At 43.2% G+C, this 15,080-nt stretch overlaps 1 protein-coding gene across 1 annotated transcript; it reads left to right on the top strand.

The window, feature by feature from the left end:
- The first annotated feature begins 174 nt into the window (after positions 1 to 174).
- Positions 175 to 15,024, top strand: scfd1 (sec1 family domain containing 1). The gene is made up of 25 exons (XM_077565218.1): positions 175 to 329; positions 1,135 to 1,205; positions 1,673 to 1,761; positions 1,846 to 1,936; positions 2,945 to 3,067; positions 3,700 to 3,787; positions 3,880 to 3,969; positions 4,070 to 4,125; positions 4,531 to 4,616; positions 4,698 to 4,797; positions 5,739 to 5,878; positions 5,939 to 6,029; positions 6,101 to 6,174; positions 6,845 to 6,926; positions 7,109 to 7,205; positions 7,285 to 7,355; positions 8,094 to 8,173; positions 10,584 to 10,646; positions 10,745 to 10,820; positions 11,741 to 11,794; positions 12,041 to 12,093; positions 12,172 to 12,205; positions 14,314 to 14,379; positions 14,503 to 14,571; positions 14,764 to 15,024. The coding sequence occupies exons 1-25, from the start codon at positions 299 to 301 to the stop codon at positions 14,785 to 14,787; spliced, it is 1,899 nt and encodes a 632-aa protein (XP_077421344.1). The 5' UTR covers positions 175 to 298; the 3' UTR covers positions 14,788 to 15,024.
- The last annotated feature ends 56 nt before the right edge of the window (positions 15,025 to 15,080 follow it).

The raw sequence follows: 15,080 nt of genomic DNA, 5'->3' as shown, positions 1-15,080 counted from the left end.
TAAAAAAAACACACAAAAAAGGACTTTTTGACATTCTCTTCTCTGTTATTGTAACATTAAATATTTTCTCAGAATAAGCTTTTTCTTTTTATTTCTGTTTTCTATGGCATTTAAGGGTACTTGGTAGTAATTCCATTTTCAAATCACGCACCAAACGTCGTTCACTCAAAAGGCAGCGGAGTGATGGCTCGCTCTTGTAGTCCGCCGCGATGGTTTCGGCAAATGGCGTCAGAGTGGCGCCTCTTTACGTTTTTGCTTCTTTGTGCTGACACGTCATCGAAAGTCCACAACATCCAAGATGGCGGCGTCGGTACGCGACAAGCAGACAGGTATGTCCCCTCCAATTCTGTTCAAATCGATCACTTTTTATCATTTATCCGCCGCCGTCGTCGCACTTCTCGTCTCGTTCAAACTGTCAATTGGGACGGAAGAGAAATTTCAACGAGCGTTCGATGTTTGATGTCGAATTAGCTTCTGGTTAGCCGATGCTCGTTTGGCGTTTGGTCTCCAAATATTTGACATCGGCAAGACTGCAAAAGCAAAATTTGCCGGCGAGTTCATCGTACGAGTCCCAAAAGTTGATCGTGCACGTTGGGCGAGAGAAAGCTGCACGTGACAGCCCCAAACGGACTGTTTGTCGCCTCATCAACGCAAACCTTTGATTTGATTGAAGAACATGGCTCCTTCCAGACCTCATTTTACGTCACAGCTATTCAATTGTCATGAATCCACATACAAAATATTGAAACATGCAGTATTTGCGTAAATGTGTTTGTCACAGCCCAAATCTAAATAATACAAAAATAAAACTTAAGAGAAAGGACTGTTTGACTATAAGTAAAATGCCACTTTTCTCTTCAGTATAAACAAACATAATTTCCTTTATTTCATCTCATGGGTTAATAGAAAAAGAGTTTTGTCAACCCAAACATTCTGCACGCTTTGGGGTCAAAATGTCACATAAACTGGAAGCTATTGATCTAAAAAAAAAAAATTATGTATAAAAATTCATAGAAAATATTGACTGGTGATTTATTTAAAACATTTTGAAGAGGTGTTTTAGCTCAACTGACGCTGTTCCTCTATACACTGTACAAACGTTGTGACATTTGTGTTTGTGTTGTCGTCGTCCAGTTGCTCTGAGGCGCATGTTGAACTTCAACACTCCTCCTGTGAAGAACGCCACATCTGAGCCAGTCTGGAAGGTAAACGGACCAAGTAGCGTTTGTTAGTTAGCAAGCTACTTCCTGCTTTTTGTGCGCTAAAAAACACCAAGATAAATCAATTCAACATTTTTTACAATCAACTATATCAACTATGCCGCAAGGCACGTGACCGGAAGTAACCGCTGTTGTTGAACGGCTGCGGTTCTTGATTCCTGCCGTTTAAAAACCGCGGTTAATCGTAAAAACGCTTAATTGCTGCGCCACTAGTGCTAACTCACTTCTAACATGAGTTTGAATGTGATTGGTTCATTCTGAACACAGCCACACCCACATTTATAAGAAGTTTCGCAACCACATTATTTCCATGACTTACTTTTTTGAAAAGATTTTAAGAAATATTTCAGTGAAGTCAGTTGTGCAGCTTGTAGTTGACATGAAAGTTGTGACGTTCCAAAGACGTCCGCAAACGAAGCATCACGAGTCACGATGAGCTTTTTGTTTGGCAGGTGTTGATCTACGACCGCTTCGGTCAGGACATCATCTCGCCTCTACTGTCCGTCAAAGAGCTGAGAGACATGGGCATCACGTTGCACCTGTGAGACACGCACGCGCACGCGCACACGCACACACCAAAACCAAAGCATACGTCGATGACCCGCCGTCACGTTTGTGCCTTCAGGTTGCTCCACTCCGACCGAGATCCGATTCCCGACGTGCCGGCCATCTACTTCGTCATGCCCTCGGAGGAAAACATCGACAGGATGTGTCAGGTGCTCGCTGTTGACCAGTCGGCGACCACTCGAATGTTGCCGACTTCTTTACTTTGTCGTTCTCTTCATGAATTGCGTCATCTGCGTCAGGATTATTATAGTTATGGAATTGTCATTTGAGTTCGTTTGAATTCGTTCTCAGGGTGGTTCTGTTTGTTTTTATTTTATTTTATTTTTTTTTAAATACTTAGTTTCAGTATTATTTTTTTTTAATGTGCATTACTTGTGCACAATATTTAATAAACACTGTGGTAACATGAAAAAAGGAACACATTTGTTGCCTGGTCTTGCATTTGGGCTGAGTTAAATGAAAAAGCAGGCGAGTCGAACCCTTGGAGCCAAAAGGGCCGCATGACGTTTCCGTGTGGAAGCTTGAATTCGCTCCTCTGCCGTCCGCCAGCAATCAATGTGTGTGCGTCTTCCGGGTGGCGCCAAAATGATTCTTTTTTTAATCACTGTACAAAGTATTTTGATGTCAAGATGGACTTTAACGGGGAAATCCGACTTGCGTCGAAATTGGTGTTACGTCGCCAGCGTAGCAACAGAAGTCGGCCGTAACGCTTTCACACGTAAACGCGTTTGCATGCGAAAGCGAATCGCAGCCCTTCCAAGCTTCTTAAAGCTTTTTTTTTTTTGGAGTTTGGAACAGAAACGAGACAAACAAGCTAAACAAATGCAAACAAACAAACGTTGATTCCGGTCAGTGGATTCAGCGAATTCTAAATATGCAGCCAAGAGTTGAGTTTCCTTTTTTTCTATTGGCTGCTGCTCGATGACGTCACTTTCAAACGTCTTCATTCCGCTTAATGTAAATATACTTAAAAATCGCATTTCAAAGAATCATGTATGAAATGAATGACCACAGACTAAAAGCAAGGACATTTTCGCCATCATTAGAATTAGTTTCGTTTGTTCATTTTCCTTTATTTTAAAAGCATTTTTTGTTTTGATCTCGTTGTTTTTTGAAAATGATTCCCGTGAACTCAAATGACCTCTGTGTGCGCGCAGGACCTGAGGAACCAAATGTACGAATCTTACTACCTGAACTTCATCTCGGCCATCAGTCGAAGCAAACTGGAGGACATCGCCGGCGCCGCGTTGGCCGCGAACGCCGTCAGCCACGTCACCAAGGTTGCCACGGTTACGCTTTCCTCGAACTTCAGCTTCAAATCTATCACTCGCAAAAAGTTCCGCGTCAGCTGGCGGATGAAATACACAAAGTGTCACTTTAACAACTGAGCTTCCTTTGACCTTTGCCCTTAAAGCAGGGGTGTCAAACAAGCGGCCCGCGGGATCCAAACGCACACATTTGTAATTTCCCAAGTAATCCTCAAATGAGCAACGCCGCTTGGACATGGAATTGTCCTGCATGTCATTATTTGAAACACAACCTAAAGTTACGGTTTGTTTAAAGACAAAAGCAAAAAACACATCATAGACCGACATAAACATGTTAAATATGACACAAAATGACAAGGATTCGTCGTGTCTTTGAACTGCGCCACGCAATGCCTTCTTTATCGATATCATATGGATGCAAAAGCGGCAGCTCAAAGTGTTGCCGGGTTCCGTTTGCAGTCATGTGATCATTTTGGAACCATCTCACTTGCTCATATATTTTCCTCCATGCGGCCTCGAAGCTCATCTGAGTTTGTCACCACCATTTGGCCCGCTAGCTGCCGACCAATCATGATGAGGCTTGTTGAAAAGTGTGAAAAAGAAAAGGAAGAAAAAACCCGTTGTTTTGTGTGTGCGTGTTGCAGGTGTACGACCAGTACCTGAACTTCATCACGCTGGAGGACGACATGTTCATCCTGTGCCACCAAAACAAGGAGCTCATCTCCTACCACGGTGACTCGTTGTCGCTACGTAGTCACATGAGCGCCACTTTTAGCGTCCGGCCGCTAGAAGTGGCCGCCATTTTGTCCTTTTCTCCCCCGCAGCTATCAACAGGGGGGACGTGCAGGACACGGACATGGAGGCCATCATGGACACCATCGTGGACAGCCTCTTCTGCTTCTTCGTCACGCTCGGTGCGTCCCGTCCTTGCTAGCTGCGTCCCGTCCTTGCTAGCTGCTTGCTAACTCGCATCTGTTGAGATATTTTGGATTAACGCCGCCTGCGCTTGCGTAGGCGCCGTGCCCATCATCCGATGTCCCCGTGGCAACGCGGCCGAGATGGTTGCCGTGGTGAGTTGACTGGCATCGCACGCACGCACGCACGCACTTCAGGCCTTTTCTGCAGGTACGCTGGCACAATCCAGCCCACACTCCAACCTCCAATGTCTCGGAGAAACAATATTTCTCAATCACGACAATCTTTCCTGATATGGAAACAAAAGGCGACCTGAACTCTGGCGCAGGTTCACCTTAGTTCGTTCCGCCATGTTGTCCCAATCAATCCATTGTTTCTAAACCGCTTCGGAGCACAAGCAGAAGTGCTAACCAATGATGCTGCCTTGTCGGAAACAAGGTTCGAATAGTTTGAGATTGTGTTTATCGTTCTTGCTACGTTTCCTTTTTATGTATAACCCCCCCCCCCCCCCCGCCAAAAAGTGCCGTTCAAGTAACATGCGTGGCCGCCACGTCCTGCAGAAGCTGGACAAGAAGCTGCGGGAAAACCTCCGTGACGCCAGGAACAGCCTGTTCACGGGAGACAACATGGCCGCCGGGCAGTTCAGGTAAGCGCGCATCAGGAACCGGCGTGAACGATGACGAGCGGCTCCCGTGACGCCTTGTGCCGCCGGTTCCGCCGCACGCAGCTTCCAGAGGCCTCTGTTCGTCCTGGCTGACCGCAACATGGACATGGCCACGCCCCTTCACCACACGTGGACCTATCAGGCTCTCATCCACGACGTCATGGTGAGCTGTCAATCAACTGGCCGGAATTCTTTAAAAAAAAAAAAAAAGTTTTTTAACTGCAATTGCTTCAGTAAAATAATTTTATCCTCATCAATATTAACAGAAATATTGATTAAATAAAGTATTTTAAATTTGCCTTTAACATTTTGTTAGTTATCAATTGGTCATTTAATTATAATTACAATTGATTATAAACAAGAAAAATGAGACTGAATTTTTGCATTATTCAAATTTTATATTCATTTGACAATTGGTTAATGACTGTATTGTAAGTAATAAAAATATGAGTAAAATGTGCATTTAACAAATTTTAATGAAGTCATTCGTTAATTTATTGTAGATCATGAACAATAAAAATGCGAAATGGGTCTGAATGATCTCATTATTCAAATAAACAATCTCTATTAATTCATGAAAATCTCATCAAAGCGACGGTTAGTTTGTTTTTAATAAAATACAGGGAAAAAATTTGCATTTCAATTTTGTATTTTATGTAGGAATTAGTTCCATAGAGTTCAATTATGAATGATAAGAAAATAAGTTCAATTATTTTCTTATTAGAATAAACAAATTGTTTTTCTATTTTTTTATCTTGTATTAAGAATTTGTAATTTTATTAAATATTTGGTTAGATAATTGTGATTGATTAATTTTAATTAAAACAATTAGTGTTTCCTTATTTGATTAAAATAAAAATTAAAAAAATCAGTATTTGCTTGTCTCCTAAAAAAAACGGTTTAACTGAATTATCGCGTTGAATCAAAATCACGTGTATGAAAGATTCTTAATTAAAAAAAATTCAAAAGTTTTGTTGATTAAATAATTGTTTGATTATGAGAAAATGTTGTAACCGCATTTTCTTAATGAAATCCATATTTGTAACTTTATCCGTTTGAAAAATGCACCAACGTGTGAGCGGCATGCGTTGTTGGGCCCGCCAGGACTTCCACCTCAACAGGGTGTTGCTGGAGGAGGGCGCGGGGTCCGAGGCGTCCCCCGCCGGCGCCAGACCCAAAAAGAAGAGCCGGCGCACGTACGACCTGACGGCCGCCGACAAGTTCTGGCAGAGGCACAAGGGCAGGTGAGTGGGCGGAGAGCGCCGGCCTCCTGCCGCATTTCTCAGCGTGTGTCCGCGCGGCAGTCCCTTCCCGGAGGTGGCCGAGTCGGTCCAGGAGGCGCTGGACGCGTACCGCACGCAAGAGGACGAGGTCAAACGTCTCAAGAGCATCATGGTGAGCAAAGCGAAGGCCGGCGGCGGGAAGCTTGCCGGCCGCTGACCTCTCTGTGACCTTCTTGCGGGCAGGGCCTGGAGGGCGAGGACGAGGGCGCCATCAGCATGCTGTCCGACAACACCGCCAAGCTCACCTCGGCCGTCAGGTAGCTTGCGTCCCGACCCGATGCCATCGGCACCAAAAAGCAGCAGCGAACACCTTTTTGTGCTTCAGTTCAACGGCCCTTGTGCTGCTCCTTCGCCTCACCTCGGCCACCAGGGGGCAGTGTCACACCTTGGCGCCACATTGATGCTAGTTTTCACAACCTGTCAATGGCCTTTCCCATTATATGTTAGCGTGACGCTAGCAGAGTTTTGTCACAGCAACTTCTTATTACTGTCATTGTTATGATGATTTGCTGATGGTCGGTTCTTATCTCCAGCGGTGGCCATTTACTCGTACCAACTCATCTTTATTGCTCGAACCTTGAGAAGAAAAAAATTCAACCGAGTCTCAAATCAAGATGGCGTGGCGGGCGCTATGTCGCTATGAGTCTAGTCGTCTATGGCATCGTGCCTGTCAGCGGGTTGTCGTGACTTTAGGGTTAGTGACTATAATGCCCTGGCATGTAGGAAAGGCGAGCCACAGACATAATGAGCTTTTCAGCCTTGTGTTGAGACGCTATTAGAACAATAAAAGCAACGCACGCACGCTCATGCAGGAGCTGCTGTCAGCTGCAGCTCCTGCACACTTGACAAAGTCACATGCCAGCCCAACAGGCCCCGCCTCTTAAAGTGATTTGTGTGTGTGTGTGTGTGTGTGGGGTTGTTGTGTAGTTCTTTGCCTGAGCTGCTGGAGAAGAAACGTCTGATTGACCTGCACACCAACGTGGCCACGGCGGTGCTGGACCACATCAAGGTACAAACTCAAACGTGGAACATGTAGCGTGACGTGCTTGGACGTCTCACGTGTTGATGATGCAACGTAATGCGTACGTGTAACGTCGTCGTGGCGTGATGACGTAACGCGTCAGTGAACGTGAAAGCGAACATGTTGCGTAACACGTGTCGCGTCGCAGTTAGCGTGTCGTGTCTTTGCAGAGCCGAAAACTGGACGTTTATTTTGAGTATGAAGAAAAGCTGATGAGCAAGTCGACTTTGGACAAATCCATCCTGGACATCATCAGCGACCCGGACGGTACACGCCAACACGCACACGCGTGCACGCGTCCCGCACGACTTGACTTTTCACGCCTTTCGTGTGTTTTGCTTGTCAGCGGGGACGCCGGAAGACAAGATGCGACTCTTCCTCATCTTCTACATCACAGCTCAGCAGCCTCCTTCCGAGGTAACGCCAGAAATGACGACATTTTTTCATTCTGATTTGGAATTCATTCGTTCATTTGACGATAATAAACCAATCATGCGATCCACCACAATTGCCAGCTGCTGTCACAAGATGGCAGCAAAACACGACTTTTGTCTGAATGAAATTCCTCAACTCACCCCGTGTTGGCGCCAAGCACAACCTTTGACTTCTCACTTGAATTCCTTCATGGCGGCAAAGCACTCTTTTTGTTTCAAATAATGACTTCACTTTCGATTCTCGGCTCCAGATGGCAGAAAAAACAAAACTTTTATTGCTTCTCAACATATGGAGGACCCCAAAAATATATAAAGATATACAGAATGAATACATTTGTATTTCATTTTTGAAATATATTTTTTAGATTTGTTTTTCTTTTCGTCATTTATTTATTCATTTCTAATCGTGGCCGTTTTGTCCGTCCAAATGTTTGTCCGTCTGTGACCGCGTACGTTTGAGCGAGCGCGCGCGTGTGCGTGCGCGCGCTGATGGCGCCGGCAGGCCCGTCGGAGGACGTCGGCCAGCCATGAGAGCGGCGAGCTCGTAAATCTGGTCCGGGCCGTCTTGCGGGACGTCCTCGTCCAGTCCAAAGCTTTCCTCAGCGCAGCGGAATGTTGTGTTTCTTCTTCTTTTTTTTTTATTTTGCTCAGCGGACTTTGTTGCCGGTCCAAGTATGCAAATGAGCCAGCAGAACTTTGTGTCTTTGTTCTGTGCCCGCAGTCGGACCTGGAGCAGTATCAAACGGCTCTGCGGGACGCTGGCTGCGACCTGTCGCCCCTCAACTACATCAAACAGTGGAAGTGAGTGCGTTGCAATCGTTTGGGGAATGTCATCATAGTTCGTTTTTTATTTGTTTTTGACAATTAGTTTTTTAGCGATGGGCGATTAGCGATACCTGTTATTGGTATCGGCCTTCTTTCAAGGTCTTCTTTGGTCTTCCTGCAATTGAAATCATTGACGCTCGGAGCACACGTCATTTCTGTTGGCAGCTTATTCCATTTGCGTGCAGCATAACAGCTAAGTGCCCCTTCACCATGTTGACTTTGAGTGCTGGCTTTGAATTGTCTCAAGTCTTTCGACCTCTGAGGCCTCCTGGGTTCGAATTCAATTAGCATTTCTTCAAAGTATTCACAAGTCAAAGCAGTCCGCAATTGATGGAGCGGCAGCAGAATTTTCAAATGTGGAGCCAGTGGAAAGTTTTGGATCGCAATCGTGTCTTGTCATCTTCCTGCGTGCGTGCGTGCGCGTGCGTGCGTGTGCGTCAGGGCTCCTACACAAGTATGGAATTTGATTTCATAGGTCTGGAAAAGTACGTGAAATGGAAACTATTGTATGGAAAAAATCTTTCCACGACTGTTAAAACAGCTGCATTTTCTAAAAAACAAAAATGATGAATATCTTCTCTTTTCTTTTCTTTTTTTAACTCATTCACTTGCAGCTATTTTCACTGAAGCAACCCCCTTCGCTCCGGGCTGTTTTACTGGATTTTGACTAATTTTGCACGGCCCACATAATATTGTGTTCTATTCAGTGGTTCTTGTAGAAGTGAGTTTGCTCTCAATTCTACTTACTTTTACTTTACTCTTTTTTTTTTGCTTCTAGAAAGTTTTAGAAACGGTGACATGTAAGAAAATCCTGCATAATAATAACATTATCATGAAGGAATTATGAGCCGTTTGTAATGTAAAATGTATTTATTATGAGGAAAATATGAATAATATGTTATCTACAACAACATTTAAATATACCGTGTAAATATATTGTGTAAATTAGGGCTAAGTATTATAATACTTGAAGTTACTGTTACTGCATCAAAGCCTTCTGCATGCTCTAGCATTAAAAAAAAAAAACGTGAACGCGTTTTAGGACAAAGTATTAAAAAAATGTGTTTACATGTTTTGGTGTTAGAATGTGTGAAGTGCTCAAAAGTACAGCTACGAAGTTTTTCACTTTCAAGCAGCACTCAATTGTGATTATTATTCTTTGCGTCCCGATGATACGAACAAGCATCACAACATCAACGTCAGAATTTCTGAAACGTCGAATACTGCGAAAACATTTCAAGTGATTGGATTTGCTGATTCCAACACTTTTGATGATTTGGATGCTGCTGAGGAATATTGCGGGGAAATGAAGATGAAGAGGAAGAGGATGAATCTCCAGAAAACCATCAAATTGGCCATTCGAACCCTGGCAAACATTTGTCGACATTTGGTCTTCATTTGCATGAACTACCTTTTAAATTGCTGTCGTCTTCTGCCAATCAGGCGGCTCACATGTCACAAATGATTCGATTTTTTTTTGATTTTTTAACCAAGAAGTCTCTACAAAAGTATTTTGAAATCTCCAATGGGAAGAAACCCGAAGCGTATTCGAGACATCGGAGTGAGTTTGTGCGCGTGCGTGAGCGCAACCCTTCCCTCTTCGCGCGCGCGCGCGCCGCCATCCGGCCGCATGGAAATGAGCTTATGGTTTCCCCAGAGGAGCGCCGGCGACGTCAACATGTTGACGAGGATGTGAAAAAGACGACTCAGTGGGAGGAGATTTCGAGCCGACGGCCTCGCGCGTCCTCACAAAAACTCTGAACAACAAAAGCTGCCGTGGTTGCGTTTGCTTGTGCTTATTGACGCTTTCACGGCTACATGCTAACAGGAAGCGCTAATGCTAGTGCTCATCTCGTTAGCTTGAGAAGCTATTCATCAATATTCAAATTCATCAACGACTATTTTGATCTTTAATTAAGCCTTTGGTGATCTTGATTAAGTTCAAATTGTCCAAACATCTGCTTTGATTATTATTATTATTTTTTTAAATTACAAATGTGGACAAAACCAGGAGCGGAATCATAATCAGTTTGTGTGTGTAAAGTAATGTCGCGCTTTTCAGTAAAAACATGCATTTTTTTAAAAAAAATCCAACCCTTAGAAGAATCCAAAAAATAATTATTAAATTCTTTCACATAATCATTAGCGCCCTAATGCTAACTGAAGCTTTAAAAAAACGTTTACTGGTGGGGGAAGATGTTGGTCTGACATCTTGTGAGAGTCTGCTGGAAATGTCTAGTCGGGTCACAAACAGATTCTACTCCAGACCAAGGCTGGACGGACGGACGGATATTGGATGGATGGATGGATGGTCTACTGTAACACATTCCGTGAGATGGAAAATGACAACCCAATCACCTGCTTTGATATTTGCCCCTGTGCGCAGGGCCTTTACCAAGATGGCCGCCACTCCCGCCAACTACGGCAACAGCGGCGTGAAGCCCATGGGGTACGTTGGCCTCGTTCAAAGGAAGCAAACTGAAGCTGCCTGAACCCGATTGCCGGCCTGACCTTGTCCTCCCGCCCTCCTTTCTTCTCTCTCTCAAGTCTGTTTTCCCGAGTGATGAATAGCGGCTCTCAGCTGGTGATGGAGGGAGTGAAGAACTTGGTGCTCAAGCAGCACGTGAGTCCGGCGTCACGCAAAACAAGCCCGCTCGAGTCGTCCTTCTTCGGCTAGCGCTCGTCCTCGGAATGCTTGGACGAAAAGCGCCAGCGCAAGCAGCACTCGTGCAAGTCGTGCCAAATGCTGCAGTACGAGTGCTGCTCGCGCTGGCGTGCGGAAGTGTGGTGGTGGGAGGGGCTGTAGGCGCACACCGGCAGCCACGCTTCCTTCCGTCAGTCAGCCTGCCTTCCTGAGGCCAGTTAAATTCGCTTAGCGCCACCACAGTGTCAAAGTGGGAGTGCGCCAATAATGGAGCCGTTGCATTGTCGAGCGTTTTTAGTGTCTCGAAAAGTGCCAGAGAAATCACATGCGCTAGTAGCAAGTAAGTAGGATCACAATTGCTATTTTGAAAAACTAAGACATGTTTTTGCACCAAAAAATATAATTTAACCCATTTTTGGAGAAAGAAAAGTTTTGTTTTTTTTCACTTAAAATTCTTTCTTTCTTTTTTTCCAGGAAAAAGTTTGATTTTCAATTATTTCATCGAAGTTGTTACGCAAGTTTTTGTTTTTTAGGAAGAAATTTGTTGTTAACTCTTTGACTGCCAAAAACGTTAAATAACGTTTAGTAAAATCCTATGGAGGAGTGCCAAAGACGTCAAAAGACGTTTGTTTCAAAACAGAGGTGTAACTAACCATTTTCTATTGTTGATTACTGAAAAACGGAATAAGGTAGAAACAAACTTTTTCTTCTGATGAAAGATGAGAGTCCAATCTTTCATTTGGTAGTATGTGTGTTTCCATAGTCCAAACACAACATTTTCTGTGGACCTTGAAAGATCAGTCAAAATGCTTAAATCGGCTGGCACTGGCGACGTCCCGTTTCGGAAAACGTCTGGCAGTCAAAGAGTTAAGTTTTTGTTTTTTTGTTTTTTTTTTCAGAACCTTCCAGTCACTCGAATCCTCGACAACCTGATGGAGATGAAGTCTCACGCTGTGAGTGTAACACGCGCACACGCACGCTCACACAAAAGCAAAACACAAGCTGAAGAATTTGGACCGAGGATGAAAGAATGAAACAATTTCCTTTACTTTGTGTGTGTGTGTTTCATTTTTTTCTGCTTGGCTTCCTGTGTTCATGCTAATCCATGCTAGCGTAGCATCATGAGGAGGCTCCGCCTACTGGCTGATAATCATCTTCGTGTTGTGATCTTTATTTGTTTCTTTTTTGTCCCGTTCCAGGAGACGGACGACTATCGCTACTTTGACCCCAAGATGCTGCGCGGCAGCGAAAGGTAACACACGCACACGCTTCCTGTCTGGAGTGTGATGTCATCGTGTGATGTCACAATGATGTCATGTCTCCTCCTCAGTTCCATTCCCAGGAACAAGAACCCTTTTCAGGAGGTGAGTTGATGAATTCATCCACTTACTAAATAGCAACTTTGTTGTCGTAACATTTTTCAGAGTAAATGTGCAAAATTTGAGGGGGGAAAAATCAAAGATTTGGTGAAAAAAGTGTGCCGGCATTTAAGCATTCATCGTGTTATAAAAAATAATCTTTAAGAAAAAATACAGATAAGTTGTTTGCCAACAAAACAAAGTAAAATGTATTTTAAGATTAAAGATAAGTTATTTAAAAAAAAAAAAACATAAATTCACATTTTAAAGTAAATTCACAAATAACACTTTTTTTTTAAAATTGTCAAAAATTGGCTTTTTAACTCTTTGACTGCCAGACGTTTTCCGAAACGGGACGTCGCCACTGCCAGCCCATTTAAGCATTTTGAGTGATCTTTCAAGGCCCACAGAAAATGTTGTGTTTGGACTACGTAAACACAGAAAGATTGGACTCTCAGCTTTCATCAGAAAAAAAAAGTTTGTTTCTACCTTATTCCGTTCTTCAGTAATCAACAATAGAAAATGGTTACTTTCACCGAAATTCTCTGTTTTGAAACAAAAAGCTTTTTGTGAAACGATGTTATTTCACGCACTCTAGTGAATTGTACACTTGTTTTTGTCCATGAATGATGCCACAAACACCTAAATAGTGCTTTACTTCTGTAAAACGCTTTCACCAACAATGAAAAAGTGTTTTTGGATTGCAAAATACGTTTATTTCCATTCAACAGTGTAACAATTTGACAAAACAATTTGGCAAACTATTTACAAATGTGTGCAACTGTGGTACTACTTACAATTATGTGGATGTTTCAAATACAGTTTTTCCTTTTGTAACGCTCTCCTGCGTGCAAGGAGACGCCAGGACTCGCACAACAGTTTACTTTCACTTTGTCCGTTTCGCGTGCAAACGTTACACTTTCTTGACGGCCTTTTTTTCCGGGGAATAAAAAGCAAGTAGCAGACTGTACACACTCCTCCGATGAATATGCATCGGACTCGGGCACTCTTCGTCGTCCGATCGAACGTCCGCCTGAGTGTTGTGCTCCGTGTTTTCCGGTGTCAGCATCGCTAGCCCGTGAACCTTTATGACGCCGTCATAGCCGCCGCGTCAGCGCTTGCAACTTCGCCGTCAACCTCGGAGTGATCATCATCATCATCGATGATGATCATCGTCGTCATCAATGTGCTCTTTAGCATTGGTCGATGCTTTTCGTCTTTGAAAAAAACTGCTCCAGCGTGAGCTGCTTTCAACCGGTCGCCATGTTCTCTTCCCCTCCCCAGCCATTGTCCCCTCTAGCTCCGCCTCACGTCTTCTACTGACGCCCACCCAATCTTGTCAATAGAGAGTCATCGCTGCCCTCTAGGGGACAAAAATAGTCATTAGGCTCACTAGACCTGCTTGAAACTTTCACCACAGCTGGGCAAGGCTTTCCTCCACCCGTTTCAAAAAAAAAAATGGGTGGACGTCTTTTAACGTCTTTGGCAGTAAAAGCGTTAAGAGCAAAAATTATAATTTTGTTTAAAAATAAAAATCTCCAAAATGGGAAACAAAAGCATGAAATAAAGTATTTTATAAAGGAAAACTATAAATGTGCTATAAATCATTTGTAATGTAAATTTACAAAAGAAAGTTTGAAAAACTATAAGAAATAATCAAAAATTGGCTATTTAAGAGCAAAAATTGTAATTGTGTTTGTTTTTTTTAAATTGTGAAAAGGGTAAAAAAGAAAAAGTAAGGGAATTAATGTTTCGAAATAAAAACAGTAATAATAATATTTGTAAAATGTTTGTTTTTTTAAGTCTGTGAAAAAGTACAAGAAATTGTAATTGATAAATTGAGAGCAACAATTCTATTTTTGTAAAAAAAAAAAATCTCCAAAAATGAAACAAATATTGTTTGGGCAGGGAGGCGTCAAAAGTTATTACATCGAGGAAAAATTTGTTCTGTAAAAAAAAAAAAAAACTACATAGAATTTGTCAAGTAAAAAGTCTGACAAAGACAAAATTGGGTTCATTCTGTTCTAGTTTTTTTTGGACGGATGAATGGACGGATGTCTCATTTTTGTGGACTCAACGAAGTCAACGTGTTGTCGCTGTTTGTTGTTGTGCAGGCCGTCGTCTTTGTGGTGGGCGGAGGAAACTACATCGAGTACCAGAACTTGGTGGACTACACCAAAGTATGTCAGCAACGTCGACAAACACGCACGCGCACGCGCACGCACACGCACACGCGCGCACGTCATCCACGCACACGCGCGCACGTCATCCACTCATCCTATTGCTGCTTGCGTGTGTGTCAGTCGAAAGCAGGCAAGAAGATGATTTACGGCTGCAGTGAACTCTTCAACGCGACGCAATTCATCAAGCAGGTAAGCGAGCGGCGTTGCTTCTTGTCTTTTCAAAAAAGCCACCTTTTGACATGACATTTTTTATAAATACTGTATAAAGATTTGTTGATCAGATCAGTTTTATTCAAAAGAAAATTCTCAAGTTGAAAGTTTTAAACCTTTTTGACTTGACCTGAAATATATTTTGACGTGCGTGCGTGTGCGTATTTGCAGCTCTCCCAGTTGGGCCAAAAGTGAGGCCGACCCTGAAGACAATTTCAACTCGTGAGAGAGCGAGCGCGAATGGATGATTGGATGACTGGATGAATGTTTTCTGTCAACATAATAACAAAATAACGTGACCAACTTTTTCCCCCTTTTTTTTATTCTGTATGCTTTGGAATGATTTGAGATAAGTGTTAATTGATGTCAATCTAACACAACGACCCCGCCAACCCCCCCCAAGCTGTTTCCAAATAAAAACTTTGAGCCACATCAAGTCCAAACGTTGTTTGTCGAACTCGCGCACGCACGCAACCAATGACCGTTGA

Source organism: Vanacampus margaritifer, chromosome 1 (assembly GCF_051991255.1).
Source record: "Vanacampus margaritifer isolate UIUO_Vmar chromosome 1, RoL_Vmar_1.0, whole genome shotgun sequence".
Classification (NCBI taxonomy): Eukaryota; Metazoa; Chordata; class Actinopteri; order Syngnathiformes; family Syngnathidae; genus Vanacampus; species Vanacampus margaritifer.
This window is presented reverse-complemented; position numbering and strand designations above follow the sequence as displayed.